Source organism: Rhamphochromis longiceps, linkage group LG18, assembly GCF_057381845.1.
Source record: "Rhamphochromis longiceps isolate RC_006_pf linkage group LG18, R_longiceps_female_GT1.1, whole genome shotgun sequence".
Lineage (NCBI taxonomy): Eukaryota > Metazoa > Chordata > Actinopteri > Cichliformes > Cichlidae > Rhamphochromis > Rhamphochromis longiceps.
The window spans coordinates 5,770,575-5,797,349 of NC_140574.1; the positions used below are offsets into that span (position 1 = coordinate 5,770,575).

The following is a 26,775-nucleotide window of genomic DNA, read 5'->3' on the forward strand; positions in this document are numbered from 1 at the left end:
ACTGTCATTCAATAAAATACAGTAATAATGAATAATAACTGACCATAACCATTTAAAAAGTTGTCTTGTAGAGGTGCTTTACAGCTGCTCTCACAGGGATTCAGGTTGTTTTCTTTGGAACAAGAATTGCTGGAATCCAACACAATGACATGGCTTTATGTAAGCGGACATAGTGTACATAACTCTGCAAAACTAGGTCGCTCTTCCTGACTGAAAGACAACAACAGAAATGAGCTGAAATGAGCAACTTTCTGTGGAATGTCAGTCGTCGTCTTCTTTCGGCCACTCCCTTCAGGGGTTGCAGATCATTTTCCTCCATCTCTCCCAGTTATCTTCCTCTGTCACACCAACCCGCTGGATGTTTTCCTTCACTGCATCCATTAATCTTATCTTTGGTCTTTTACTCCTTTATTTCCTCCATCTCTAACCTCGTCTATCCTGGTCTTCAGCTTTGCCACCTCTAAGTCTCACTACCACTGTGTAAACCCTCCCTTTCACTCTTGCTATTGTCCTCCTGTTACAAATCACTCCTGTGCACTGTCTGTCTTTACATGGTTGACCTCTAGCCAGTACACATTTCAAATCCTGGACTGAAAGTCAATGCCAAGATGCTTCCTGGCACAAAGTGACAACATTCAGAGCTACTGTTAGATTGTGAGGCACATTTTAAAGGAGGAGAGAAACAATTTAGCAGAAAATTCAAGGAAATGTGATCTACTCTGTAGGAGCAGCTGGCTAAACAACAGATAAGTTTGAGCAACATCATTTTGAAGGCATGTGTGAGATAAGATCAGTAAACTCAGCACTGGAAGTCTGTCGTGGCACAAACTGTTACAACAGAAGTACTGAGGACTGTGCTGCAAAGACAGAGTACTGGAGTCAAAGACATTAGGTTTTGTGTTATTTATCACTCATTTTATTCAGTGACAATATTTCCCAGAGAACTGATTGGTCAGTGTGCGGTGATTTATATGTGTTGATCTCTAATCTGGAACCTAACCAGTGTTACACCACAAAGGAAGTTAACACAGGCTGGCTTAAATTGCCTTAGCTGGCTCAACAGAACATGAAAACCACATATTGCCTTAGCACACGTCTAACATGAATCCACAGGTTTAGATTTTTCATTACCCACTACATTACCCACTAATGTTGTTTACAGTTCCCAAGATATTAAATAAAGTTTTACTCTTTGGGACACACCATACACTGATCTGACAGCTGGGTAACCTTTGAACACAACGTTTTTATATTTAGAGCACTCAACCCACATCCAGCAGACTCATCTGGTGTATAATAAAATGCTCTATAAACCTCTACACTTACTACATTTTCATGTCCTTTTGAACTGAGCTCCTGCTGAGAGTCTGCAGCAGCATAACCTGTGCATCGTGTTTGTGTTTAAGTCCGAATCCGAACACTCTTTTAAATCCCAAATTGTTAATAAAGCTCTGCAAACAGGACCACAGGAACTATAATACAGACCGAGGCATATTTATGCAAACGTGGAATGCATGATAGCAAAAACAACTGTTTCTAAAATATTTTTTAATACAGTTCAACTATATAATTTCAAATATTCTTCCTTAAAGTGAGATAACACATTGTTTCAGGTGTGTTTAACAGACACGGTTGCAGTTAAAAGTGATTTACAGAAGTCAATGAACAGCTTGCAGCATTATCCATGGTTTACGACACACTTATACACACGTATGTGTTTAAAACATGATGCATTGAGTATTTCTTCTTCAGTCACCTTCTTAACTCACTACCTCTCTGCATTGAATAATATCTGATATTAATCTCTGGCTGTCTTCCACAGCATGTCTTTATCCTGTCTTCCTTTTCTCACCCCCAAGTAGTCGCAGCAGATGGCCCCGTCCCTCCCTGAGCCTGGTTCTGCCGGAGGTTTCTTCCTGTTAAAAGGGAGTTTTTCCTTCCCACTGTCACCAAAGTGCTGCTCATAGGGGGTCATATGATTGTTTGGTTTGTGTCTGTATGTATTATTGTATTATTGTCTACCTTACAATATAAAGCGCCTTGAGGTGACTGTCGTTGCGATTTCGCGATGTGTATAAACAAAATTGAATAGAAAATTAAATTGAAAACATGAACAAAGTGAGTTGCTATAGAAATGTGTGATTATTATGATTTTGTTAAAGAAATGTGTACAAGTATGTGTAAAAATAAACAATAAGTGAAATGAAAATGAATGAATTAATAAAAGAGTCAGCTTGAATTATTTCTCTGTAATGAAGCTGTTTTAGTGAAAGAAAAGGTCTATCTGACTGATGAATGTCCTGGGTTGTTCTGCTCTGAATGAACTTTGACCTTTGTGGTGTTTTAGGAGGAAAACCACTTCAGTTTTCTCCTCAAACTAGTTTCACATATTCTGTATCAAATCTGAGTGAGATCCTGGAATGAAGGGTTTGTTCATACCTCAAAACTTTTCATTTAAAAAAGCATCCATTTGTCCACACATTAAAATAAATTATGTCATCATTCATTAGTTACATAGAAGAAACAACTTGTTTGTTAATTTACAAAACAAGAAAATATTTTGTCTCCCAAATGATAGATGCAAATGTAATTATATATTTAGGATATGATAAACAGAGTATATGTGTTAAAGGCAGGTCTGGTGATTACTTTAAGACCTGTGAAGTGGAAGAGAGACAACAACATAGATATACATAAAAACAAATGTTAAACAATCATTTAGAGCACAGAGAAGTTTTCAATTTCATTTTATGAAGTCCAAATTGTCAAATGTTTCACTGACTTTCCATCTCTGTGTTGTAATAAAAGACAAAGTGTAGATTTAAACACACCTCATTATGGATGACTTCAGTCTATCTGATTTCGCAAAAGTTTCCTGCATCACCTTCAAGCCAAAGTCCGACATAGACTGGCTGACTGAATGTGGTCTTGACCCTGAGGAGGTGACTCATGTTTTCAGAGATGGTGTAGAAAGACAAAACACCTGCACTGTGATCCAGGTACACTCCTAATCTGGAACACCGAGGACCTGAGACAGGAGTTTGGCTGTTGTTGTACCAAAGTGTATAAGTATCTTTGGAAAAATTCAATGCCCAAGATTTGTCATTTCGTCCAAATCCACATTTTTTCCAGCTCTGCTCTCTGTTGATACTCTTGTATGCGACTGCTACATAAACTCCTCCCCCTCTCCTCTCCACCTCCCAGTAACAACGTCCAGTCAGACTCTCTCTACTCAGGACCTGCCAACATTTAGTGAATCTGTCTGGATGATCAGAATAAAACTGATCTTGTTTCATTAACGTTACTCTTTTGTTCCCCTTTGATAACAACAGATATGTGTGCGCTGTGTTTGGATCCAGTGTGATCTCATGTGAATATTTTAAGAACTCAGCTCTGGTCTTTGGTTCTGGCTCCACTTCAGTGACTGTCAGTGAGATTTTTGTCCAGTCCTCTCTCAGAATGTCCTGTAGTTTATCTCTGACCTTTGAAACAGCTGCTGTCACATCCTCAAAGAACTTCAGAGGACGGATATTGATGCTGGATGAGTCTGTAGACTCACTGAGTGCTGACAGTGAGGAATAGTTGTGTAGAAACTGGTTGTGATCCTCTGTGTGTGAGAGCTGCTTCAGCTCAGCATCTTTCCTCTTCAGCTCAGTGATCTCCTGCTCCAGCTTCTCCTGAAGCTCTTTGACTCGACTCGCTTCAGTTTCCTGCTGGGATCTGATCTGCTGCTTCACATCAGAGCTTCTTTTCTGGATGAGATGGATCAGCTCAGTGAAGATCTTCTCACTGTGCTCCACTGTTTGATCAGCAGACTGATTGATGGCCTCCACCTCCTGTTGAAGCAGCTTCACATCTTTCTCTCTGTCCTGGATTCTCTGCTGGATGTTTTGTCGACTCACCTCCAGCTCTCTCTGCCTCTCAGTCCTTTCTGCTGCAGCTGAGACTGTGTCGTGGCCTTTATGTTCATCCACAGAGCAGAGATAACAGATACTCTGCTGATCAGTACGGCAGAACATCTTCATCACCTCATCATGACGAGAGCAGATGTTCTCCTGGAGCTTCTTGGAGGGCTCCACCAGCTTGTGTTTCTTTAATGGAGCCACATCATAATGAGGCTGAAGGTGTTTCTCACAGTAAGAAACCAAACACACTAGACAGGATTTCACGGCTTTTAGCTTCATGCCAGAGCACAGATCACAGGCCACATCTTCAGGTCCAGCATAGCAGTGATCAGCAGGAGCAGCTTGGAGTCCAGTCTTCTTCAGCTCCTCCACTAAATCTGCTAACATGGTGTTTTTCACCAGGACAGGCCTCGCTGTGAACGTCTGTCTGCACTGAGGGCAGCTGTAGATTTTCTTCTTTTCCTCTTCATCCCAAAAGCCATTAATACAGTTCATGCAGTAGTTGTGTCCACAGGGAATAGTCACCGGATCCTTCAGTAGATCCAAATAGATCGAACAAGAGAAGTTTTCTCGGTCCAGCTGAACTCCTTTCTGCGCCATTTCACCCAACAGTGTCAGCGACTGTCTGAGTTTCTTTTCCTTATAACCAAAACTACGCTGAGCTGTTATGTAAGCAACATAACCTTCTGCAGTAAATGGGTTCTGCCAGCTCTTACGCAAGACCACCTGTTGATCAAACTGCAGAATTGAAGGGAAAAAGCAAATATGTGGACCACAAAGAAATAAAGTGTTAGAGAGTGAGAAGAATAGGAGGGATTATCAGGTTTTTAAAAATTTTAACTTTAAGACTTTGGTCACCTTAATTTTTAGATGGTAAATTAAAAATAAAGTTGTATACAAGCGATTACTAAAACTAGTAAGGTACAATGCAGTCAGGCACAGCTTTGGCAGCGTTTCCAGTTTGTGTACTTTGAATGGCATCAGTCATGTTTGAACCTATAGCAACGCAACAAGAGATCCTTTCTTTCAGTAAACACAGTGTACTAGGCTTTTGTTGTCAAAGGGAGGATGGATGTTATGCAAACTTAAGCTGCATTAAATGAGCTCCTATATAAACAGTAGCTTGATTGATAACATACAAATACAAATATAGTTGTCACCTGACTCTGCAGCTGAACCTGTTGGAGACCGATCCAGAGCTGAGTGAATCTGGCTGTATGATAATCATGTGATTTGATTTCAACAATATGAAGAGGCTGCGGGACATAAATGAAGGTTAAACAAGTTAACTTGTGTTATCCACAATCAAACAAGACCGTCCTGATAAGTTTCAACCTTTGAACAGTTTGTATCTTTGAACTGTGATTGACTGGCCACCAGAAATTCAGAGAAAACGACATACAGAGACCGTGTTGAAAATGTTGATGTCAGGAACAAACCGAAATTACAGGGCCAGTAAATGTAGCTTGTGAAAATAGTTGAAAAATTAAAGGGAAACGTCATCCCACGACTCCAATCACACAGAAAATGTCTAAAGCAAGTCCTGTTTTTCAATTCTACAATGTTAGTGTCACAGTCTGCGAGGCAGGAGGAGCAGACACAGGCAAGGAGACGGGACTGAACTGGAACAAAGACCGAGTTTTTATTTGGCTGGTAACAAGAGATACACATGAAACTGTGAAGACTATGAAAAACAAAGAAGCTATGACAACAATGTCTTTAAACTATGACATTTAACTATGACATGCGCTATGATCTTAAACTATGACTAGACGTGGAAACACAGATGTTCTGACAAAGACAGAATAAAACACAGACTAAATACACACCAGGACTGATCAGGGGAAGTGGAAACACACAAGGAAACAGCTGACACAAATGCACATAATGACACACAGTGGAGTTGTAAAGCTAAGCACACTGACCAAGGGAAACACAGGACCTTTACAAAATAAAATAGAAAACATAGACAAGACAATACCAGCTTAACAGATTTGGCAACTAGACAGGAACCCAAACACAGACAGTGATAAATAATGGCCGAGCTCATCCTCAACTAAAACCGAAATAAGAATCACACAAATTATAATCACAAATCGAACATAAGACAAATACAAACTACACTCAGATAGCCGAGTCAGAGACCCAGCCTGTGACAGTTAGATGGTACAGCTCCAGACCAAATAACTGAGTAACGAACGATACACTCGTACAGGACGCCATGATTTATTAGCAGGATGAAGGCAGGGTTGTGCATCACTTTCAGGCTGTTAACCTGCAGGAAGACAAAACTTCACTGAAACTTCAGCAGCTTCAGCATCATTAGTAAAGACAGATTTAAATATGTGTAATATCACACTGTGTCATAAACTGTAATACTGATGCTGCATTCAGGGACCATGGGACAGATGGATTAGAAAAGTTACCTGTTGAAAAAGATCATAGAACACTTTATTGCTGCTGAAAACAGAAGGAAATGATGTAAAAATCGTGTTTATTATAAAACCCTGACCTAGAGCGGCTGAGTGAATGTGGTCTGGACTCTGTGGAGGAGAGTCATGGTTTCAGAGACGCTGTAGAAGGACAAAATACCTGCTCTGTGATCCAGGTACACTCCTACTCTGGAGGAACGAGGACCTGAGACAGCTCTGGTCTTTGGCCCTGGTTGTGTGAGTAAAGCCTCCACTTCAGTGATTGCTAATGAAATAAACTTTTTTACTTGTGGTGCTTTTTTAAAAGACGCTTATAAAACAGTTGGAACAAATTGATTAAAATAGCAACCCTGTTTTGAGCCCCTTGCTGCTCCTGATGTGGATGATTAGGTTTTGCTGTTTGTTTTGTGAATTGAATAAATAATTTGGGGTTTCATCAAACACAAGAAAACAATAAATAAGAGAATACAGTCACTTCATGTACTACACATACGATGTGTTTATTTTTATTCTTATTTATTACCAGTTCTACTGTCTTAGTCTGTGATGCTTCTTCATGGTTCGAGCTCCAACAGAAGCTGAGTTTCAACCCTGTTTTGAGCCCCTTGCTGCTCTTGCTGTGGAGGTTTTGCTGTTTCTTTTGTGATTTGTGTTTTTTTTGGAGGACTTGGGTATTGCCCTTAAGGTGGACTAGAGTAGCTGCCTTGGCAGAGGTTTGCACTCTCAGAGTGCTTCCTGTTGACACTGGTCTGCTCTGGTGGCATCCTGTCCACTCATATCTTATCTTCCCACTAAAGAGCCATTTCAAATAAATGAATCTTCTTATATGGTACAGTACAGTTCAGCTGTGGGTGTGGCAGCCTGCTATTGAATGTACAAGACTTATCCGTAGGTTACGGCATGACATTGAAAACAATATAAATACATATGTACGAGCTAAAGCTGTTGCTCTCAGTCCCTCTCAGACCGAGCGTTCTCTATTGTGGCCCCGAAGGTTCGGGATGATCTTCCTCTTCACATTAGGCCGTCTACATCAATGGTGGTAAATCTCATTAAAACTCATTTTTATTTGCTGGCCTTTGACTCAGTCGGTAACTGGAACTGTTATTTTATTGTTATTTATGTACAGTATTTGTTATTTTTATTGTACTTTTTATATTTCTGCTGTACAGCACTTTGGTCGGCCATGTGTTGTTTTTAAGGTGCTGTATGAATAAATTATGGTATGTATGGGGTTACTTGAGTTCATATATGTATTTAACAATACAGCTACAATACAGTAAAAAGCATAAACTTTAAATGGCCTTCTGTCAGGGTTCCTGGGTCGCTGACAGAGTGTTTTCTGTTTATGTTTGGTTCCTTTTTCACCTGTTCATATTTCCTGCTTGTCTGTGCCTCCTGTCCACATGCATTATGTTCTAGTTCTCTTCCTGTGTGTCATCAGTTCAATCACGTTCAGCTGTGTATTCCCTTGTTGTGTCATTGTTGATGTTGCCGTTACGGTCGTGCGTGTTTTCAGTTTGGTGTTCGTTCATGTTCTGTTCATCCATTCTCAATAATAAACAGCCTTCAGTTCATCACTCATCCACGAGTCCTGCGTTTGGGTCCTCTTTTCCTTCCCTCCACACCATGAAGCCTGACACCTTCAGTACTGAACCCTGATTTAACCCTTATGACCTCACCGGGCATTTTTATTCATTTACTTGAACTTTTTTGTTGTTTCCTTGTCTGTGTTACAGCTTGTTGGATGAATTATTTCCAGGAAATCTACTTTTAAGTCAAATTTTTGAAATGTAGTGCTTTTTACCCTTACATGTCATCCATACAGTTGATGCATTTTGCATGCTTTTGATTCTTTGTCATAAAATCCTCATACAACAATATGTGTTGTTTTTTTTTTTTTTTTAGCTTTTTTTTCATAAATGACCTAATCAGCTTGACCCCTTTTCCAAAATGATCTAACATTGAATTATTTTCAGGATTTCAATCATTTTAATGCCAGTTTAAATATTTAAATTATTAAGAATTTATTCAAACCAACACAAAAAAACTAAATATTTTTCATGCAATAAATAGTTCACGGATGTCACATGATTACATTATTATTTTTTGTGTCATGCAAAGTACATCCATGGACAAAAATGTGCATGAACAAAATCTGTTCATTTTCTCATATGAATATAATCTCATATAAATCGTATTCCCTGATTATGAAACGGTTTCAGTTCACTCTTAAACTTTATTTTTTTGTGGGAGATCCTAGAATCAAGACAAAGGACTGTGACATTCTTTTAATTATTAAAACCTTCAATTTGTTTGTCAGCTTAGACAACAAAATCATAAGTATTTGGTGTGCTAAACATAAATATAATTCTCTATCCTTTCTTTATATACTGATACAAAAAACTGTGTGAACATTTCTTTAAAGGGGGTCTGCCCACGTCTCTGTTCTTGAAAGTGGAATAGAAACAACAAGATAAAAATACATCAATACAAATATTCATTTACACATTTGGAGCACAGAGATGTTTCCATTTTCATGTAAAAAATAATTTTACAAATTAAAAACATTATGAGGGATGATAGCCTCCATGGCTAAACAGACAAAGGAATAATCTCCAGAGAATAAACTGCAAAACATCAGGAGAACAACTGGAAATTTTGAGGTACCACCCACAATGTTGACTGACAGCTGATCTCTGTGCAGAACAGAAATGGCGCAACAATGATGGAGAAAACATTAAATGCAGATTTATATGAATATGAAATTCTATTATAATTTACAGAATTTAGCGCTTATTACACCAGAGTAAAGCCAGAGTCCAGCATAGAGCGGCTGAGTGAATGTGGTCTGGACTCTGTGGAGGAGAGTCATGGTTTCAGAGACGCTGTAGAAGGACAAAATACCTGCTCTGTGATCCAGGTACACTCCTACTCTGGAGGAACGAGGACCTGAGACAGGAGTTTGGATGTTGTTGTACCAAAATGTAAAACTGTTTTTGTAATAATTGAATGCCCAAGAATTTTCATTACGTCCCAATTTGCACTCATTACCCCACCCTGCTCTACCGATATCCTTGTAAGCGACTGCGACATGAATTCCTCTCCCTCTCCACTCCACCTCCCAGTAACAACGTCCAGTCAGACTCTCTCTACTCAGGACCTGACACCAATAAGTGAATTTGTCTGGATGATGGTAATAACACTGTTGTTCATTCATTACTGTTACTTTTCTGTTCCCCTCTGACAATAACAGACATTTGTGTGCTGTGTTTGGATCCAGTGTGATTTCACATGAATATTTTAAGAACTCAGCTCTGGTCTTTGGTTCTGGCTCCACTTCAGTGACTGTCAGTGAGATGTTTGTCCATTCCTCTCTCAGAATGTCCTGTAGTTTATCTCTGACCTCTGACACAGCTGCTGTCACATCCTCAAAGTAGCTCAGAGGACGGATATTGATGCTGGATGAGTCTGTAGACTCACTGAGTGCTGACAGTGAGGGGTAGTTGTGTAGAAACTGGATGTGATCCTCTGTGTGTGAGAGCTGCTTCAGCTCAGCATCTTTCCTCTTCAGCTCAGTGATCTCCTGCTCCAGCTTCTCCTGAAGCTCTTTGACTCGACTCACTTCAGTTTCCTGCTGGGATCTGATCTGCTGCTTCACATCAGAGCTTCTTTTCTGGATGAGATGGATCAGCTCAGTGAAGATCTTCTCACTGTGCTCCACTGTTTGATCAGCAGACTGATTGATGGCCTCCACCTCTTGTTGAAGCAGCTTCACATCTTTCTCTCTGTCCTGGATTCTCTGCTGGATGTTTTGTCGACTCACCTCCAGCTCTCTCTGCCTCTCAGTCCTTTCTGCTGCAGCTGAGACTGTGTCGTGGCCTTTATGTTCATCCACAGAGCAGAGATAACAGATACTCTGCTGATCAGTACGGCAGAACATCTTCATCACCTCATCATGACGAGAGCAGATGTTCTCCTGGAGCTTCTTGGAGGGCTCCACCAGCTTGTGTTTCATTAATGCAGCCACATCATAATGAGGCTGAAGGTGTTTCTCACAGTAAGATGCCAGACAGAATAAACAGGACTTGAAGGCTTTCATTTGTCTCCCAGTGCAGACATCACAGGCCACATCTTCAGGTCCAACATAGCAGTGACCAGCAGGAGCAGCTTGGAGTCCAGTCTTCTTCAGCTCCTCCACTAAATCTGCTAACATGGTGTTTTTCACCAGTGCAGGTCTCGGTGTGAAGGGGTGTCTGCACTGAGGGCAGCTGTAGTTTTCCTTCTGATCCTCTTCATCCCAGTGGGTTTTAATACAGTTCATGCAGTAGTTGTGTCCACAGGGAATAGTCACCGGATTCTTCAGTAAATCCAAACAGACTGAACAGCAGAACCTTTCTTGCTGTGCCATTTCACCTTGCAGTGTCTAATTGTCAGAAAAAAGGAAAGTAGTTGCTCACCACAGACATGCTGGTTACACCCATCGAGGAACTAGAAAACATGTGAACAAGGAAATTTATGCACCACCGAAGTGGGCGGAGTCAACAGTGGTTTTTCCAGGAACAGGAGTTTCTGAAGAGGCAGGACATGTTTGGCAAGTACAGCCATACAAACCTGTCACAGTAGAGAGGACATAAATGCAAGACAGATCTGTTAAGAAACAAAACGCGAGCCTTCATTGGCTGAAGAAAGACAGAAGAATCCCCTAAAAGGACATTAGAATCACACAAAACAGGAGGGAGAGGAACGTGAAACAAACAGGTTAAAGAACGGACGCTGTGATAACCACAAAAAAGAAAACCACACAATGATGCAGACAGTTTTTTTTTAAAGCTTAGAAAATCAAAATCATAAGTCAAAGAATAGAACATTTGGAGTTTAATCAAACACAAGAAAACAATAAATAAGAGAATACAGTCACTTCATGCACTACACCTACAGCATGTGTTTATTTTTATTCTTATTTATTCATATTTATTACCAGTTCTAATGTCTTAGTCTGTGATGCTCCTTCATGGTTCGAGCTCCAACAGAAGCTGAGTTTCAACCCTGTTTTGAGCCCCTTGCTGCTCTTGCTGTGGAGGTTTTGCTGTTTCTTTTGTGATTCGTTTTTTTTGGGGGGGATTTACTCATTTGTCTCGCCCATCCTGGTAAGTGAGCCAGTACAGATAAAAAAAGAGTTGTGTGTTCCCCTCAAGGTGGACTAGACTTTTTTGTCCTTTTTTATGTTTATGCATTGATGTGTTTGCTTCTTACGGGCTGCAGTGAAACTAATTAGGTGTAAAAATCAAGAACAAAGTTTGTTCTCTTCACTTATTGTGCTTTTAACCTGTTACAGTGCAGTGAAATTGTTCTCAGCCTGCTGTTGAGATTGCGGAACAACTGGGTATTGCTTTGTTTGTCATGAGCTGATTAATTCATGTGAAACAAAGATTGTTTTTTTTTCCCATTAATCTTCATTGAACAGAAGCTTTTTGGTGTAACCTGTCCTGGGTACTAACATATGTTGTTACTGCAAGCCACAAAGTGCCTAAAGCTACAGTTTTAAAAGCCTTCTTTGCCAAGTTGTCTGTCATTTGTATGCACAACACTGATTCTTTCCTTGAGTTGCGTGTTTTTTTTATGCTTGAAGGATTATCAGGTCAATGTTAAGCAGCTTAAAAGTGTGTGTGGGGACTATAAAACACTATCACAAACCCTTCAGAATTATTGCTGAAGGACATTAAATTTTTTTTTAGAAAGTCTGGATCCTGGAAAGCAAAATATAAACAAATGAAGGGTGACTCAAAGCTTTTACACAGCACTGCAAGTCTTGTAAAAGATTTTTATTATTGAATATATAAACCAATTTTTCCACACTGGTAGAAACAACATTATTCTGGCATTGTCATCCTCTACTTAGCACATTGTTCACACGTATATGTTCTTGTAGGAATACACATTGGGGCATTCCACATACTGAAGACTTGATTAGCTGTAAACACGTGCTTTCAAGTTTTAAGAAAATCAAATCAAATAATAATAGATAATAACTTTATGTATCTACAGCTGGTTCCTACACCACAGGAATGAGGTCTAGGAACAAATTACTCTGTATCAAAGGTGGTATTCTAGATCTTTTAGGACAATATCGTGATTTAATGTGTGAAACAGAATTCAATTATTAGTTGGTCAAAAGTCAATGATGTTGCAGTTTTACACTTGCATCATTGAATCTATCCTCACCTCCTCCATCACCATCTGCTATGCTGCCCATGGACAAAGGCTGGCTGCAGTGCGTCATCCACTAAGGAGAAGGTGATTGGCTGCCCGTACAAGATCACCTGAGACAGGCAAGGAAGAGTGCTGCTGACTCTTCCCACTCCGGACATGAACTGTTTGTCTCCTCAGGGTCCATCAGAACTAACAGCTCAGAGCATAACAGCAGTTTCTTTCACCAGGCTGCTGGACTATTAAACACCCCCCCCCCCCCCCCCCCCCCCACAACTTTGCACATCATCTTCTATTTATTCTCCCTCGCTCCCATTTATGGCCTTTTCATGCATTTTAATTTCTGTTATAATATCTGTGCATATGACTCACTCATATCACTGTGACTCCAGGACAAATTGCTTGTTTGTGTGTAAACCAATTCTGATTCTGAGCTATGGTTTCCCGTCCTTAACATAGATGGCCTCCTTCACTCTGCTTTGCAAAGAGCCTGTCCTTTGTGATTTTACAATATGAGTATTGTTGTCCTCAAAGCAGCTGAGGAGGAGGAACGGGCACTGCGTCAAGTTATTTTAGTTAGTTAATGCAGGTAGTTTGAAAGTTCTTAGATCGTTAGTAGAGATGTAGAGAAACCAACACCGCGAGAAGATCTGTGACTTCACTTATGCATTAAGCTTTTCTTTGGTAATAAATATCCTGATTTATCAAACTTACCCAGAAAGACTTGTTGGTAGGAGTTTATTTTGTTGCTTATAATGACTAACTGCCTGTCAGACACTCACACTCATTGTTTCTTTCCGTGTTTATTTATATGCTCAGTCTCAGTCACAATGCACAATAGCTGGAAAAACCAGTATGTAAAAAAAAGTAAAAGTTCTCTACGAGTCATAGGGCTGATCATTTTCTTATTTAAAAAAGTACACGTAGTGTGCGGTATAGTGCCATAGTTACTTAACTTATGAAGCCTAGTTTACTTTTGAATAAACAATTTCTGACAGGTTAGAAATTCAGGGTTCAGGGTTTAGTATATGTGTTCGTTACCATGTTGATGTTGAGCCTAAACACAGACAAGGCCACTAATTATGTGTTATAGATGATTCCTTTAAGATTTATATTTAACTGTAAAACATTATTTATAGTAAATGTTGTTATTCTCTGAAAAACATCAGCAGGTGAAGCAGTCGGTATATTAGGTGACAAAAAACTGGGAAGGGTGAAAGGCAAGACTTCACTGAGCAACAAATGATTGTCACCTGTTTACCATCAAGCCGATCATTAACAGGAAGCAGCAGGTGCAAAGAAAAAAATCATGGGCCGTAATGGAAAGCTCAAACTGTCACTACCTTATTAACTACTTATCTAGTATAATTTCTGCATTTCTGCATTATTATTACTATTTTTTTCACACTTTGTACTGCACTGTGTTTTAATCTCACACCTGGAGTGTGAGACAGTCTCAGGATTAAACCACGACAGGCCAAAGATTAAATCGTTGGGTGTGGCACAACAATGTGTTGAAAAAGAAAGTAACGTTTGCCAACAAATTTATGGTTTAAATATTTAATTCCGACAATTAACTATAGTAAAGTATAGTCATCTATCAATTGAGCTTGAAATGTTTCCCTTCATTTGTTTATAATAATGTTTAATAAAATATACAAATTAAGAATTGTGTAATTTTATACTAAAAATGATAATAATAGCATATAGTGATAATTTGCAGTCAATATATGACACCGTTGTCCATGAATCTGTAGATATAATTACACAGTTATTACACAAGGTTTGATCGTTACTGTGAGCTACAGTGGGGATGAAAGACAATCCTGGCAAAAGCCTCATTTAATACTGTAGCTTGTGTTTAAGTGTTTAATAAATCAGATGAACACACATTCAGATTTTTAATTATTTTTTACATGTGGAAACTGCACGTGAGTCTAACGTTCTGGGTGAAAAAGTGCACAATAGAAGTGAAGAATATAACATGGCATGGTGGAGTGGGTGGGTGTGTTTATCATGTCCTCCTCCCTCAGTCCCAACTGGGCACTGCAGAGCCTGGTTCTGCTGGAGGTTTCTTTGCTTTAAAAGGGAGTTTTTATTTCCACTGTTGCCAAAGTGCTCCAAACTTCATCTTCCTGCACTTGTGTGAGTTCCCAGCTCCTCTGTTAGCAGGATGAAGGCGCCCTCTTGTGTTGACCTCAGTTCACAGACTTTAGTTGTCAACCTGCAGGAAGATGTGTAAAAACTAAATGTCATAAAACACTTTTGAACTAACTTAAAAAAAAATCATAACCCCCAAAACCCAAACTGTCTATGTCACGGTTAGCCAGGCAACCATGTGGAGAGAAGAGGCACTGACAACAGCGCAGCTGTGAGTGAATTTATTTAAAGTGAAAGGCAAAATCCAAACAAAGTCTTAGACAGACAGAACCTGAACTGGGATAAACTAACTAAAAGAACATGAGGAAGGTAGTAAACGTTATGAAAACCTGAACCCCGGGAACGAAGAGCCTGAGACACAGAAGCAGAGCACCGAAAATAATACTGAAAACCAAAACCAAAAATCAATAATAGTACAAAACTCAAAACACTGGGTGGCAGACCCAGGACTGTGACAGTCTTAACAAACAACCCCAAAACAAACAAAAACTGTTTGTTTTGTTTGACTGACAGCTGATCTCTGTGGTGTTGAGAAATGCCACAACCAGCATGGAGAGAAAAAACAATAACGATATATTATAGATTAAAAAGCAGAACAATATGAAAGATTTTGATCTATTTCAGTTTAATAAAACTAGCAGAATCTCCATGAGTGCAAACATCCGGATATGTGATTTCAGAATCCAACAGGGATTCAAGCATGTCACCATTGTATAAAAGTAAAATACAACAATATTAGACAATACCAAAATACTTCATTCTACTTGAGTTTAATGAACTCAGCAGTGTCTCCAAAATTGCAGTAAAGCCAAAGTCCAGCATAGAGCGGCTGAGTGAATGTGGTCTGGACTCTGTGGAGGAGAGTCATGGTTTCAGAGACGCTGTAGAAGGACAAAATACCTGCTCTGTGATCCAGGTACACTCCTACTCTGGAGGAACGAGGACCTGAGACAGGAGTTTGGATGTTGTTGTACCACAATTTATAACGGTTTTGATAACAATTTAATGCCCAAGATTTGTCATTATGTCCAAATTTAGATTCATTCCCACAATCTTCTCTGATAATATTCTTATACGAAACTACTACATAACCTCCTCTCCCTCTCCACTCCACCTCCCAGTAACAACGTCCAGTCAGACTCTCTCTACTCAGGACCTGATATCGTACAGTGAATCTGTCTGGATGATCAGAATAAGACTGTTGTTGTTCCATAAATGTTGCTTTTCTGTTCCCCTCTGATAATAACAGCTGTTTGTTTGCTGTGTTTGGATCCAGTGTGATTTCACATGAATATTTTAAGAATCCAGCTCTGGTCTTTGGCTCTGGTGGATCTGACAGTAAAACATCCACTTCAGTGACTGTCAGTGAGATGTTTGTCCATTCGTCTCTCAGAATGTCCTGTAGTTTATCTCTGACCTCTGACACAGCTGCTGTCACATCCTCAAAGTAGCTCAGAGGACGGATATTGATGCTGGATGAGTCTGTAGACTCACTGAGTGCTGACAGTGAGGGGTAGTTGTGTAGAAACTGGATGTGATCCTCTGTGTGTGAGAGCTGCTTCAGCTCAGCATCTTTCCTCTTCAGCTCAGTGATCTCCTGCTCCAGCTTCTCCTGAAGCTCTTTGACTCGACTCACTTCAGTTTCCTGCTGGGATCTGATCTGCTGCTTCACATCAGAGCTTCTTTTCTGGATGAGATGGATCAGCTCAGTGAAGATCTTCTCACTGTGCTCCACTGTTTGATCAGCAGACTGATTGATGGCCTCCACCTCCTGTTGAAGCAGCTTCACATCTTTCTCTCTGTCCTGGATTCTCTGCTGGATGTTTTGTCGACTCACCTCCAGCTCTCTCTGCCTCTCAGTCCTTTCTGCTGCAGCTGAGACTGTGTCGTGGCCTTTATGTTCATCCACAGAGCAGAGATAACAGATAATCTGCTGATCAGTACGGCAGAACATTTTCTTCACCTCATCATGACGAGAGCAGATGTTGTCCTGGAGCTTCTTGGATGGTTCCATTAGCTTGTGTTTCTTTAATGGAACCACATCATAATGAGGCTGAAGGTGTTCCTTACAGAAAGATGCCAGACAGAATAAACAGGACTTGAAGGCTTTGATTTTTCTTCCAGTGCAGACATCACAGGGCACATCTTCAGGTCCAGCATAGCAGTGATCAGCAGGAGCAGCTTGGAGTCCAGTCTTCTTCAGCTCCTCCACTAATTCTGCTAACATGGTGTTTTTCACCAGGGCAGGCCTCGGTGTGAAAGTCTGTCTGCACTGAGGGCAGCTGTAGATTTTCTTCTTTTCCTCTCCATCCCAGTGGGTTTTAATACAGTTCATGCAGTAGTTGTGTCCACAGGGAATAGTCACCGGATCCTTCAGTAGATCCAAACAGACTGAACAGCAGAATTTTATTTGGTCCATTTGATTCATGTGCTGTGCCGTTTCACCGTCTCTCAGTGACTGTCAGACAGTTTGACTTTCTCTGAACAGAAACAACCTCTGTGCTCTGAAGGGAAACAGATCTCTGCTCTTGTTCACCTCCTACAGGAAATGAGGCTCACCAGCAACTGCATTTACACCATGTTGTTTAGACCCATCCTGATACAGACACATCTGTGAAGGGAGGCACTAAAAATATCTTGGCAGAGTGACAATGAGTTGTTTATAAGAGCCAGGGTATGGCTGCAGTTCTATTGTGCAGTCACAGACACACTCTGTTCTATCCAAAGTTTTGTAGAATTCAAAATGTTATTTGAGTTTTCCGATCTCCTTGCTGTGCAGCTTTGCCCTCACTGACTGACACTTTCTGAATTCCGTAGCAAAAAAAAATTGCTACTCGTGTTCACATCTTAAAGGAAATGAGACTTACTGCACATACACCATAAATTTTAGATACACCCTAATACAGATTGGTCCGTAAATGGTAGGTACCACAAGTCATAAAATCACGAGGCACTGTTTTCAGGGTGTGTTATGTTTGCATTACAGTGTGCTGTAACAACTGCGACCTAGTTAATCTTTGATAGATGGACCTGGAGATTTGACATTTGGAATGTAACAACCAGGGACTTTGTATTTGTTACGTTTTTAAAATCTTTATCAAAATTAATGAAGCTATAATGAATTAAGGTCACACTTTAAATTTTAAATCGTTTCAATGTTAGTTCCTTCCTGCACTTTGTGAATGAGACACGGCTCCTGTTGACCTCTTACACAAAATGAGGCTCTTTAGCAACTATGTAAACACCATGCATTTTCAATACAGGCTTAAACAAACTTGTCTGTAAAGGGAATGTAACACAGAGTCATAAAGAGCTTTATCTGTGACAGGCAGGGTGTGCTATGTTTTCTTCATGTCATGCAATAACAACAGTGACCTAGTTACACTTTGGTTGTTGGACTTGTTGGAGCTGTAACATTCAGCAAGCAACACCAGGGGATTTTTAAAAAATTTTTTTTTTTTTAAACCTAAGCAAAAACATTGCGTTTCAATGAATAAAGACCAAACTTTATATTTAGAAACATCTTCATCCAAGTTCTTTCCCACACTTTGAGAATGAGGCATTGGTACAACTGTACAGTCACACTGTAACAAATCAAACTCATTTTTAGATGAGAAGACTGTATGAGAAGCATTACACCAGATATTTGATATGTATTTTGTTTATTTAACACAAATCTAAACTTTGATGTCGTCATGGTCCTGGGTCATTAGACCCAGTGTTTGTGTTTAATATTGGTATCATCTGCTGCTTCACATCAGAGCTTCTTTTCTGGATGAGATGGATCAGCTCAGTGAAGATCTTCTCACTGTGCTCCACTGTTTGATCAGCAGACTGATTGATGGCCTCCACCTCCTGTTTCTCACAGTAAGAGATCAAAAATGCCAGACAGGACTTGAAGGCTTTGATTTTTCTTCCAGTGCAGACATCACAGGCCACATCTTCAGGTCCAGCATAGCAGTGATCAGCAGGAGCAGCTTGGAGTCCAGTCTTCTTCAGCTCCTCCACTGAATCTGCTAACATGGTGCTTTTCATCAGGACAGGCCTCGCTGTGAAAGTCTGTCTGCACTGAGGGCAGCTGTAGATTTTCTTCTTTTCCTCTTCATCCCAGAAGCTTTTAATACAGTTCATGGAGTAGCTGTGTCCACAGGGAATAGTCACTGGATGCTTCAGTTCTTCAAGATCTCTGCTCTTGTTCACCTCCTACAGGAAATGCTGTTTAGACCCATCCTGATCAAACACATCTGTGAAGGGAGGCTCTAAAGAATGATTCTGACAGAGATACAAATGGCATTTAAGGAAGGCAATGTTTGTGTTTGTCTGATGTGTTTGTGTGATTTGCAGGAGCATGCAGCAATACGTTTGACCCAGTTAAACTTTGATACAGTGGGATGCAAAAGTTTGGGCAACCTTGTTAATAGTCATTATTTTTCTGTATAAATCGTTGGTTGTTACAATAAAAAACATCAGTTAAATATATCATATAGGAGACACACACAGTGATATTTGAGAAGTGAAATGAAGTTTAATGGATTTACAGAAAGTGTGCAATAAATGTTTAAACAAAGTCAGGCAGGTGCATAAATTTGGGCACTGTTGTCATTTTATTGATTCCAAAACCTTTAGAACTAATTATTGGAACTCAAATTGGCTTAGTAAGCTCAGTGACCCCTGACCTACATTTACAGGTGAATCCAATAATGAGAAAGAGTATTTAAGGGGGGAAAACTGTAAGTTTCCCTCTTTTAATTTTCTCTGAAGAGTAGCAACATGGGGGTCTCAAAACAACTCTCCAATGACCTGAAGACAAAGACTGTTCACCATCATGGTTTAGGGGAAGGACACAGAAAGTTGTCTCAGAGATTTAAGCTGTCCGTTTCCACAGTTAGGAACATACTGAGAAAATGAAAGACCACAGGCTCAGTTCAAGTTAAGGCTCGAAGTGGCAGAACAAGAAAAATCTCGGATAGACAGAAGCGACGATTGGTGAGAACATTCCGAGTCAACACACAGACCAGCACCAAAGACCTACAACATCATCTTGCAGCAGATGGAGTCACTGTGCATCGTTCAACCATTTCAGGCACTTTACACAAGGAGATGCTGTATGCAAGAGTGATGCAGAGGAAGCCTTTGCTCCGCCCACAGCACAAACAGAGCCGATTGAGGTTTGCTAAAGCACATTTGGACAAGCCAGCTTCATTCTGGAATAAGGTGCTGTGGGCTGATCAAACTAAAAATGAGCTATTTGGGCATAACAAGGGATGTTATGTATGGAGGAAAAAGAACACAGCAGTCCAAGAAAAACACCTGCTACCTACAGTAAAATATGGTGGTGGCTCCATCATGCTGTGGGGCTGCGTGGCCAGTGCAGGGACTGGGAATCTTGTCAAAGTTGAGGGACACATGGATTCCACTCAGTATCAGCAGATCCTGGAGACCAATATCCAGGAATCAGTGACAAAGCTGGATTTTTCAACAAGACAACGACCCGAACCACTACTCAAAATCCACTAAGGCTTTCATGCAGAGGAACAAGTACAACGTTCTGGAATGGCCATCTCAGTCCCCAGACCTGAAAATTACTGAAAATCTGGGGTGTGAGTTAAAGAGAGCTGTCCATGCTCGGAAGCCATCAAACCTGAATGAACTAGAGATGTTTAGTAAAGAGGAATGGTCCAAAATACCTTTCAACCACAATCCAGACTCTCATTGGAACCTACAGGAAGCGTTTAGAGGCTGTAATTTCTGCAAAAAATGTGGTGTCCAAATTTATGCACCTGCCTGATTTTGTTTAAACATTTATTGCACACTTTCTGTAAATCCAATAAACTTCATTTCACTTTTCAAATATCACTGTGTGTGTCTCCTATATGATATATTTAACTGATGTTTTTTATTGTAACATCCAACGATTTATACAGGAAAAATAATGACTATTAACAAGGTTGCCCAAACTTTTGCATCCTACTGTAATTTTACACAAAACACCAGTTTGTTTAAATTATTTAAAATGTTCAGCAAACTTCTATCTTCTATCTAATGAATAAAAATGCATTGTGTGATCCTCTTGCACTGTGAGACACTGTAAGATGAGCCCTCGGTTGTCATAAATCCAGTCCCACATCCATGACAACGAGATGTCCTCGATGTGGCATCATGCGGGCAAAAAAAACACAAAGCACAAATAACATCACATGATGAGGCCTGTGGGTGTTTTAAACTGCTGGGAAGTGATGAAAGAACAGCACTTATTGCCCTCCTCCTCTACAGAGCGATAGTTTCTCTACTTGAACACAAATGGCCTCCTTCCTTTTGTCAAACAGCCTGTCTGTTTCTCAGGATCTGTACATTGTCCTCAACACCGTATAACAACTTACTTATTCTGGATTGAGAGTCCAGACAGTCAGAAAAATGGAGGGATTTAAAGAGGAGACTTTAAAGTCTTTAAACTTAAAGAGGAGACTTTCTTGATTTTCAGTAGCCGAATGACTGAATTAAATTCACAAAGTATCTTTAAGTTAAAAAAACTGGCTCACTATAAAGTGCCGAACCACAAAAAACAGAACAATAAAGACAAGCGTCTTTAAAGATGACTCAAAAACAGTTGTAGGAGCAGTTTTATGAACCATGTTCTGTTAATATACTGACTGACCAGCAGCAACACTCTGACTCAGTGTTTATTTCCATCTTTACATGAGAAACATCACCTGAACAGTGAGAGTGATAATAGTGATAACTTCAGTTAAACAAATGTACTCATATTGTGTGGTATACTATGATACTAACTTATTGTAAACATATACTGCTTAAGAGCAACACAGCAAATCAAAGAGTCACAACTATAAACATCCAATGATGAAACACACGTGATGCATTTAAAGTTTAATTGTAAAATTCAAGGAGACAAACCAGAAACAAAAGCAAAGAGTTAAAAGAAGACATTTGAAAATGAAAACAAGACGTCACTGAGCAACAACCTGACAGAACGAGAGCCAACAGTTTACTATCAGAACTGAGGCTGATCATTAACAGGGAGCAGCAGGTAACAAGGTCATCAGCAGTGGAGGAAAGTATGGAAGTAATACTCAGCTTCATATTTGAAGATACTCGAGTATCTTAGCTGCAGGTCTGGAACAATTTACATACGAAGTCATATTAAAAACATGAAAAGCTCCAATAACTCCAAGTAGGAACAAAGACATTTAAAGTTATCAAATGATCCACAGAGATTATATAACCGTACAAAACACGAAAAGAAAATCTGGCATCAGAACTGTTTTAAATTTCCTCTCATCCATTTGTTTCTCTTTGCAAACCCACTGAAAATCTAACTCTACATAAAGCAGATCAAACCACTGAGACACAAATTAAATTGCTGCTTCCACTTGGATGCATCAGTTTCAGGACTCTAATAACATCATATATAAAAATATAGCAGATTCAGGCATTATTTTACTGCCGTGAGTAAATCTACTTTGTACTTTACTCTGTTTTACATAATAAGTCTAAACAGCATTTCCTAAACTCTTCAGCTACCAAAAAAAACAAAACAAAGACTAAAAGGTCATAGGTGATGATGATGATGGTGTGGAGGAGGAGGTGAAATAAAAAGTCACTGTTGTCATAGAATACTGTGTCTCTAGATACTTGCAAGTCTTGAATACCACTTCTTATTCTTGAAATGTAACAATGATGATAAAAAGAAAAAAAATAATCTTGCAGGTCGTCTCATTTATGCTCCGAGCTCAATGAACTCTGCAGTGGCTCTGTGATATCCACTGAACCAAAGTCCAGCATAGAGCGGCTGATTGAATGCGGTCTGAACTCTGTGGAGGAGAGTCATGCTTTCAGAGACGCTGTAGAAAGCCAGGACACCTGCACTGTGATCCAGGTACACTCCGAGCCGGGACGTCCACGGGCCCGAGACGGCTGTTTTCACGCTGTTGTGTATGAATTTGTAGCTGCTGCTGCAATTACACTCCAGCGCCCAGGACTTGTCGTTGAATCCAAACGCGCACTCGTTCATGGACCCCTCTCTGCTGATATCTTTGTATGCCAGCGCCACTGTGACTCTCTTCCTGCACCACTCCACCTCCCAGTAACGACGGCCGGTCAGGCTCTGGTTACTCAGGACCTGCCTCCACCTAATGAATCTGTCCGGGTGAGTAGGATAAGACTGCTCCTCTCTCATTAATGTCGCTCTCCTGTTCCCCTCTGATAATGACAGCTGTGTGTTTACGGTGTTGGGATCCAGCGTGATTTGGAATGAATATTTTAAGAAGTCAGCTCTGGTCTTTGGCTCTGTTTGTGGGTTTACATCAACCACGGGTGAAACATCCACCCAGGTGTCCCTCAGGATGTCCTGTACTTTAGCTCTGAGCTTGGACACAGCTGCTGTCACCTCCCCAAAGAAGCTCAGAGGAAGGATTTTGGTTCTGGGTAACTCTGTAGGTGGATGAGTGAATGAAGGAAGGCGATGCAGAAACTGGTTGTGATCCTCTGTGTGTGAGAGCTCCTCCAGTTCAGCGTCTTTCCTTTTCAGGTCAGTGATCTCCTGCTCCAGCTCCTGCTGAAGCTCTTTGATTCGATTCTGTTCGGCTTTCTGCAGGGATCTGATCCGATACATCACATCAAAGCTTCTTTTTTTGATCTGCTGGGTGAGTTGATCAAAAACGCTCCTGCTCTCCTTCAGGGCTTTATCTGCAGAGAGATTGATTTTCTCCACCTCCAGCTTAAGCAGCTTCACGTCCTTTTGTCTGGTCTCGATTCTCTGCTTGATTTTTTGCCTGCTTGACCCCAGCTCGGTCTGACCGTCACCGTTCATTCCCACATTAAGTCCACTGTTCTTCAGCTCCTCCACCAACTCTTCTAACGTGGTGTTTGCTGCCAGGTCAGGCCGCGCTGTGAAGGACTTCCTGCACTTTGGGCAGCTGTAGGTGGCATTCCTGTCCTCCTTATCCCAGTGGGAATTAATGCAGTTGGTACAGTAGCTGTGACCACAGGAAACAGTCACCGGATCCTTTAACAAATCCAAACAGATCAAACAACAGGTCTTTTTATCCAGAAGGACGCCTTTCTCTGCCATTTCTCCCCGTAAGTGTGGACAGAAACACGTGTGTGCGCTCCGATTCAAACCAAACCCTCCTCCTCTGGTTTCTGTTTAGCCGCAGATCTGCGTTTGAATGGAACCTTTCAGCTCACGCAGTCACGCGCTGGTTACACCCATCCTCACACTTGTAGATCGGCGACGGGGAGAGCGTGAAGACGAGCATGCGCAGAGCATGCGCAGTTAGAGCGGGAACGGGTTGTCTTAAAGTGGCAGTTTCATTTGAAGATAAAATGAAAATAGAATTCACATCGTGAAAAGAGATGTTTAATTTATTTTTTACTGTAAAACTGAAATATTAAAAAAAAGGCTGACGGAGGAAGAGGAAAGACAAATGATTTTAAAGTTATAAAATCAGAATCATCTTTATTACCATGTATGTGCCAAAAACCTGTGACAAAGTTGGCCTGTCTGTCAGAACTCTGGCAGTTTTTCAGCCAACAGGCCCTTAGACGGGCAGCCCAATCATCAACGACCCCTCTCACATTCTTCACCCCGCATTTCAGCGGCTCCTCTCTGAGCGAAGCCTCCGCTGCATTTCCTGCAGGACCGAGAGGAGGAGAGCCACCCTGCTTTTTAACTCCAGCCGATAAGACGATTTCCCACACCAGAAACATAAACTACACTACACTCTTTTTGTGCTGCTGACACTTTACTCACGTTTAGTCACTCAGTTATTTATTCAGCTATTCAGTCACTTTAATTTTAAAACTGTGTAATTTTAAAACTGTGTATACTGTATATTCTGTGTATTTATTATCTCACTCTTATTGCCTGTATCTGCCCTGCCCTTATCTTCAACGCCATGCTGCTCTGTTGTATCTTAATTGCCCCTTGGGGATAAATAAAGTCTTTCTGATTCTGCGCACACATCCAAGGAAATGGGTTCTGTTTCTTTGCTTTTCAGTAAACTTATCAGAAAAAACGAACAGACAGCAACAACATGTATAACATATTTATGTGTACAAAGATACTGGAATAAATAATGGAGTAAATAAGGGATGGATAACTGGTTATTATGAATACAGAACTTGAGAATATAACTTGATGACATACATATATATCTGCTTAAGTGTTTGACCAGTAAGCATCCTGCCGGGGGTCTGGTAGTGGGGGCTGTGATGTCCTACAGGGCGACAGGTCTGTAGTCATTTAACTCAGTGACAGAGGGTTTTTTTTTTTTTTTTAGACCGCGATGATTGTGGAGTGCTTGAAGCAGGAGGGGACTTCACACAGGTCCAGGGATCTGCTGAAGATCTGTGTGATGATGGGAGCCAGCTGGTCAGCTCAGACTTTGGGGCAGGAGGGTGACTCACTGTCTGTTACCTGTGTTTTGTCTGCTGAAGAGTTACCTCACATCTTCTTCACAGTGTAGATGGTGAGTCAGTAAGGAGGGGTGGGTGGTGGTGGGAAGTGGTGTGTGATGTGGTTGGAGAGGGTGAGGGGTGTGAAGATGTGATCGTTAAACCTGCAGGAAAACATTCAGGTCTTTGACCAGTTGATTGTTCTCCCTGGTGTGGGGGGATGGTCTCCTGTGGTTGGTGATATCCTGCAGTCCTCTCCACATTGATGCAGGGTCGTTACCTGAAAACTTGGCGCAGAAACTGATGGAAGATGTTACAGCACCGGTGAGATCATCAGGTCTGTAGCTGTGGCCTCAAAAACACTCCAGTCTGTGCTGTCAAAGCACTAATGAATTTACATTGGTTGTTAAAGGGAAAGATTAAATATATGAAAAATAGAAAAACTGGAAATTCTGTTTATGTGACACTTTTAAAAGCATAGAGAAAATAAAGAGAGTACAAAATAAGCACATAAAGTGTACGTGTCCTCTTTAGGAACATGAAAGTGATCTTTTTGTCAGAACACACATTAACAAACTGTAGACCCACCAGATGAGACCCTGAAACTCCAATGATGCTGATGGATGTGGCCCTCTGACCTCACACACTAATTTGTTCATGAAGACAGAGGTGTGGTTATTTTTCACCACTGTTGTAGATGAAAGCTTTTTAAATGTTTATCATATTTTCTTGGTTAGAAAAGACCAGAGAATGACATAAAACACGAGTTCAAAATATGCTGCTGGAGGTCAAAGAGTCCTTAAGTCTCATGGGTGATAAATTTTAACAAGTCCTGGTTTTAAATTTGGAGTTTCATTATTATTATTTTGTGTCTGAGTCACTTTTTATGGAGGCTTCTGTCCAAAGTGAAATGTCTGAGGGCTGAAGCTCTTCTTCACTGCTTTTAGTCGGCATTAAACAAAAGTGCATCAGAGTCAACATCTGGTAAGAAATGAGACACAGCAGCTGATCGAATCATTTCATGTTGAGATCTTCAGACAAAATGATCATGAATACAAATAAATGACAGCAGCCTCCAGCTGCTCTGTCGTCACCATTACTGTTTCATGATGTAGTTGTTCTGCTGAAACTGACCTATTTTTCTCTTGTTATGAAGAGTAATACTGTGGTTTTAAATGTGGCCCATATGGTGCATTTACAAAGCTGTTGATTTTTTTTCGTTCAAGAGGAATAAAAGGCTTGGATCTGTAACTTTATTTAGCAAAGTTAGAGAGCCAAGCTAAATGAAAGAGTTTGACTCAGCCAGTCACATTTTTAACAGGTGCTATGAAAATGTTAATGTCAGGAATAAAGTGAAATTACAGGGACCAGAAAAGGTGTGGAAAAAAAGACGTGTATTATTGCAATCACCCCCAGAGAGGCGCTGTAGATGACAGACAACATATTAAGAGAGTCCACATAGTCATTTTATGAGATTTTTACTGTTCATGTTAAACCATGGTGTTTGCTGATACAGTGTTAGTCAATTATTTAGTTTGGAGTTTAATCTAACTAATGATGCTTTGATCCAGTTTACCAGGATCTATGACAGTGCACTTTATGATAAAGGCTTTATTCAGCCTAAAAACATGGCAGAATGTAAAACATGTGGACAA

General features: G+C 40.4%; 4 protein-coding genes across 6 annotated transcripts; all 4 read right to left on the reverse strand.

The window, feature by feature from the left end:
* Window positions 1-1,588: 1,588 nt before the first annotated feature.
* On the reverse strand, window positions 1,589-4,577 carry LOC146647577 (tripartite motif-containing protein 16-like). The gene has a single exon (XM_085390194.1). The coding sequence runs from the start codon at window positions 4,503-4,505 to the stop codon at window positions 2,853-2,855; it is 1,653 nt and encodes a 550-aa protein (XP_085246320.1). The 5' UTR covers window positions 4,506-4,577; the 3' UTR covers window positions 1,589-2,852.
* Window positions 4,578-8,503: 3,926 nt separating this feature from the next.
* LOC146647578 (tripartite motif-containing protein 16-like) lies at window positions 8,504-10,811 on the reverse strand. 2 transcript variants are annotated; one of them, XM_085389047.1, is made up of 2 exons: window positions 9,963-10,811; window positions 8,504-9,273 (listed from the first exon to the last, which is right to left on the reverse strand). In XM_085389047.1, the coding sequence occupies exons 1-2, from the start codon at window positions 10,746-10,748 to the stop codon at window positions 9,217-9,219; spliced, it is 843 nt and encodes a 280-aa protein (XP_085245173.1). In that variant the 5' UTR covers window positions 10,749-10,811; the 3' UTR covers window positions 8,504-9,216. The 2 variants fall into 2 exon arrangements, with proteins under 2 accessions (XP_085245173.1, XP_085245172.1); XM_085389046.1 differs by having other exon boundaries at window positions 8,504-10,811.
* Window positions 10,812-14,523: 3,712 nt separating this feature from the next.
* Window positions 14,524-17,317, reverse strand: LOC146647579 (E3 ubiquitin/ISG15 ligase TRIM25-like). Of its 2 annotated transcripts, XM_085389676.1 has the most exons (2): window positions 16,344-17,317; window positions 15,477-15,636 (listed from the first exon to the last, which is right to left on the reverse strand). In XM_085389676.1, exons 1-2 carry the CDS (start codon window positions 17,133-17,135, stop codon window positions 15,580-15,582), a joined length of 849 nt encoding a protein of 282 aa, XP_085245802.1. In that variant the 5' UTR covers window positions 17,136-17,317; the 3' UTR covers window positions 15,477-15,579. The 2 variants fall into 2 exon arrangements, with proteins under 2 accessions (XP_085245801.1, XP_085245802.1); XM_085389675.1 differs by having other exon boundaries at window positions 14,524-17,317.
* A 4,056-nt stretch (window positions 17,318-21,373) lies between these two features.
* On the reverse strand, window positions 21,374-23,872 carry LOC146647580 (tripartite motif-containing protein 16-like). The gene has a single exon (XM_085390087.1). The coding sequence runs from the start codon at window positions 23,793-23,795 to the stop codon at window positions 22,443-22,445; it is 1,353 nt and encodes a 450-aa protein (XP_085246213.1). The 5' UTR covers window positions 23,796-23,872; the 3' UTR covers window positions 21,374-22,442.
* Window positions 23,873-26,775: the final 2,903 nt, after the last annotated feature.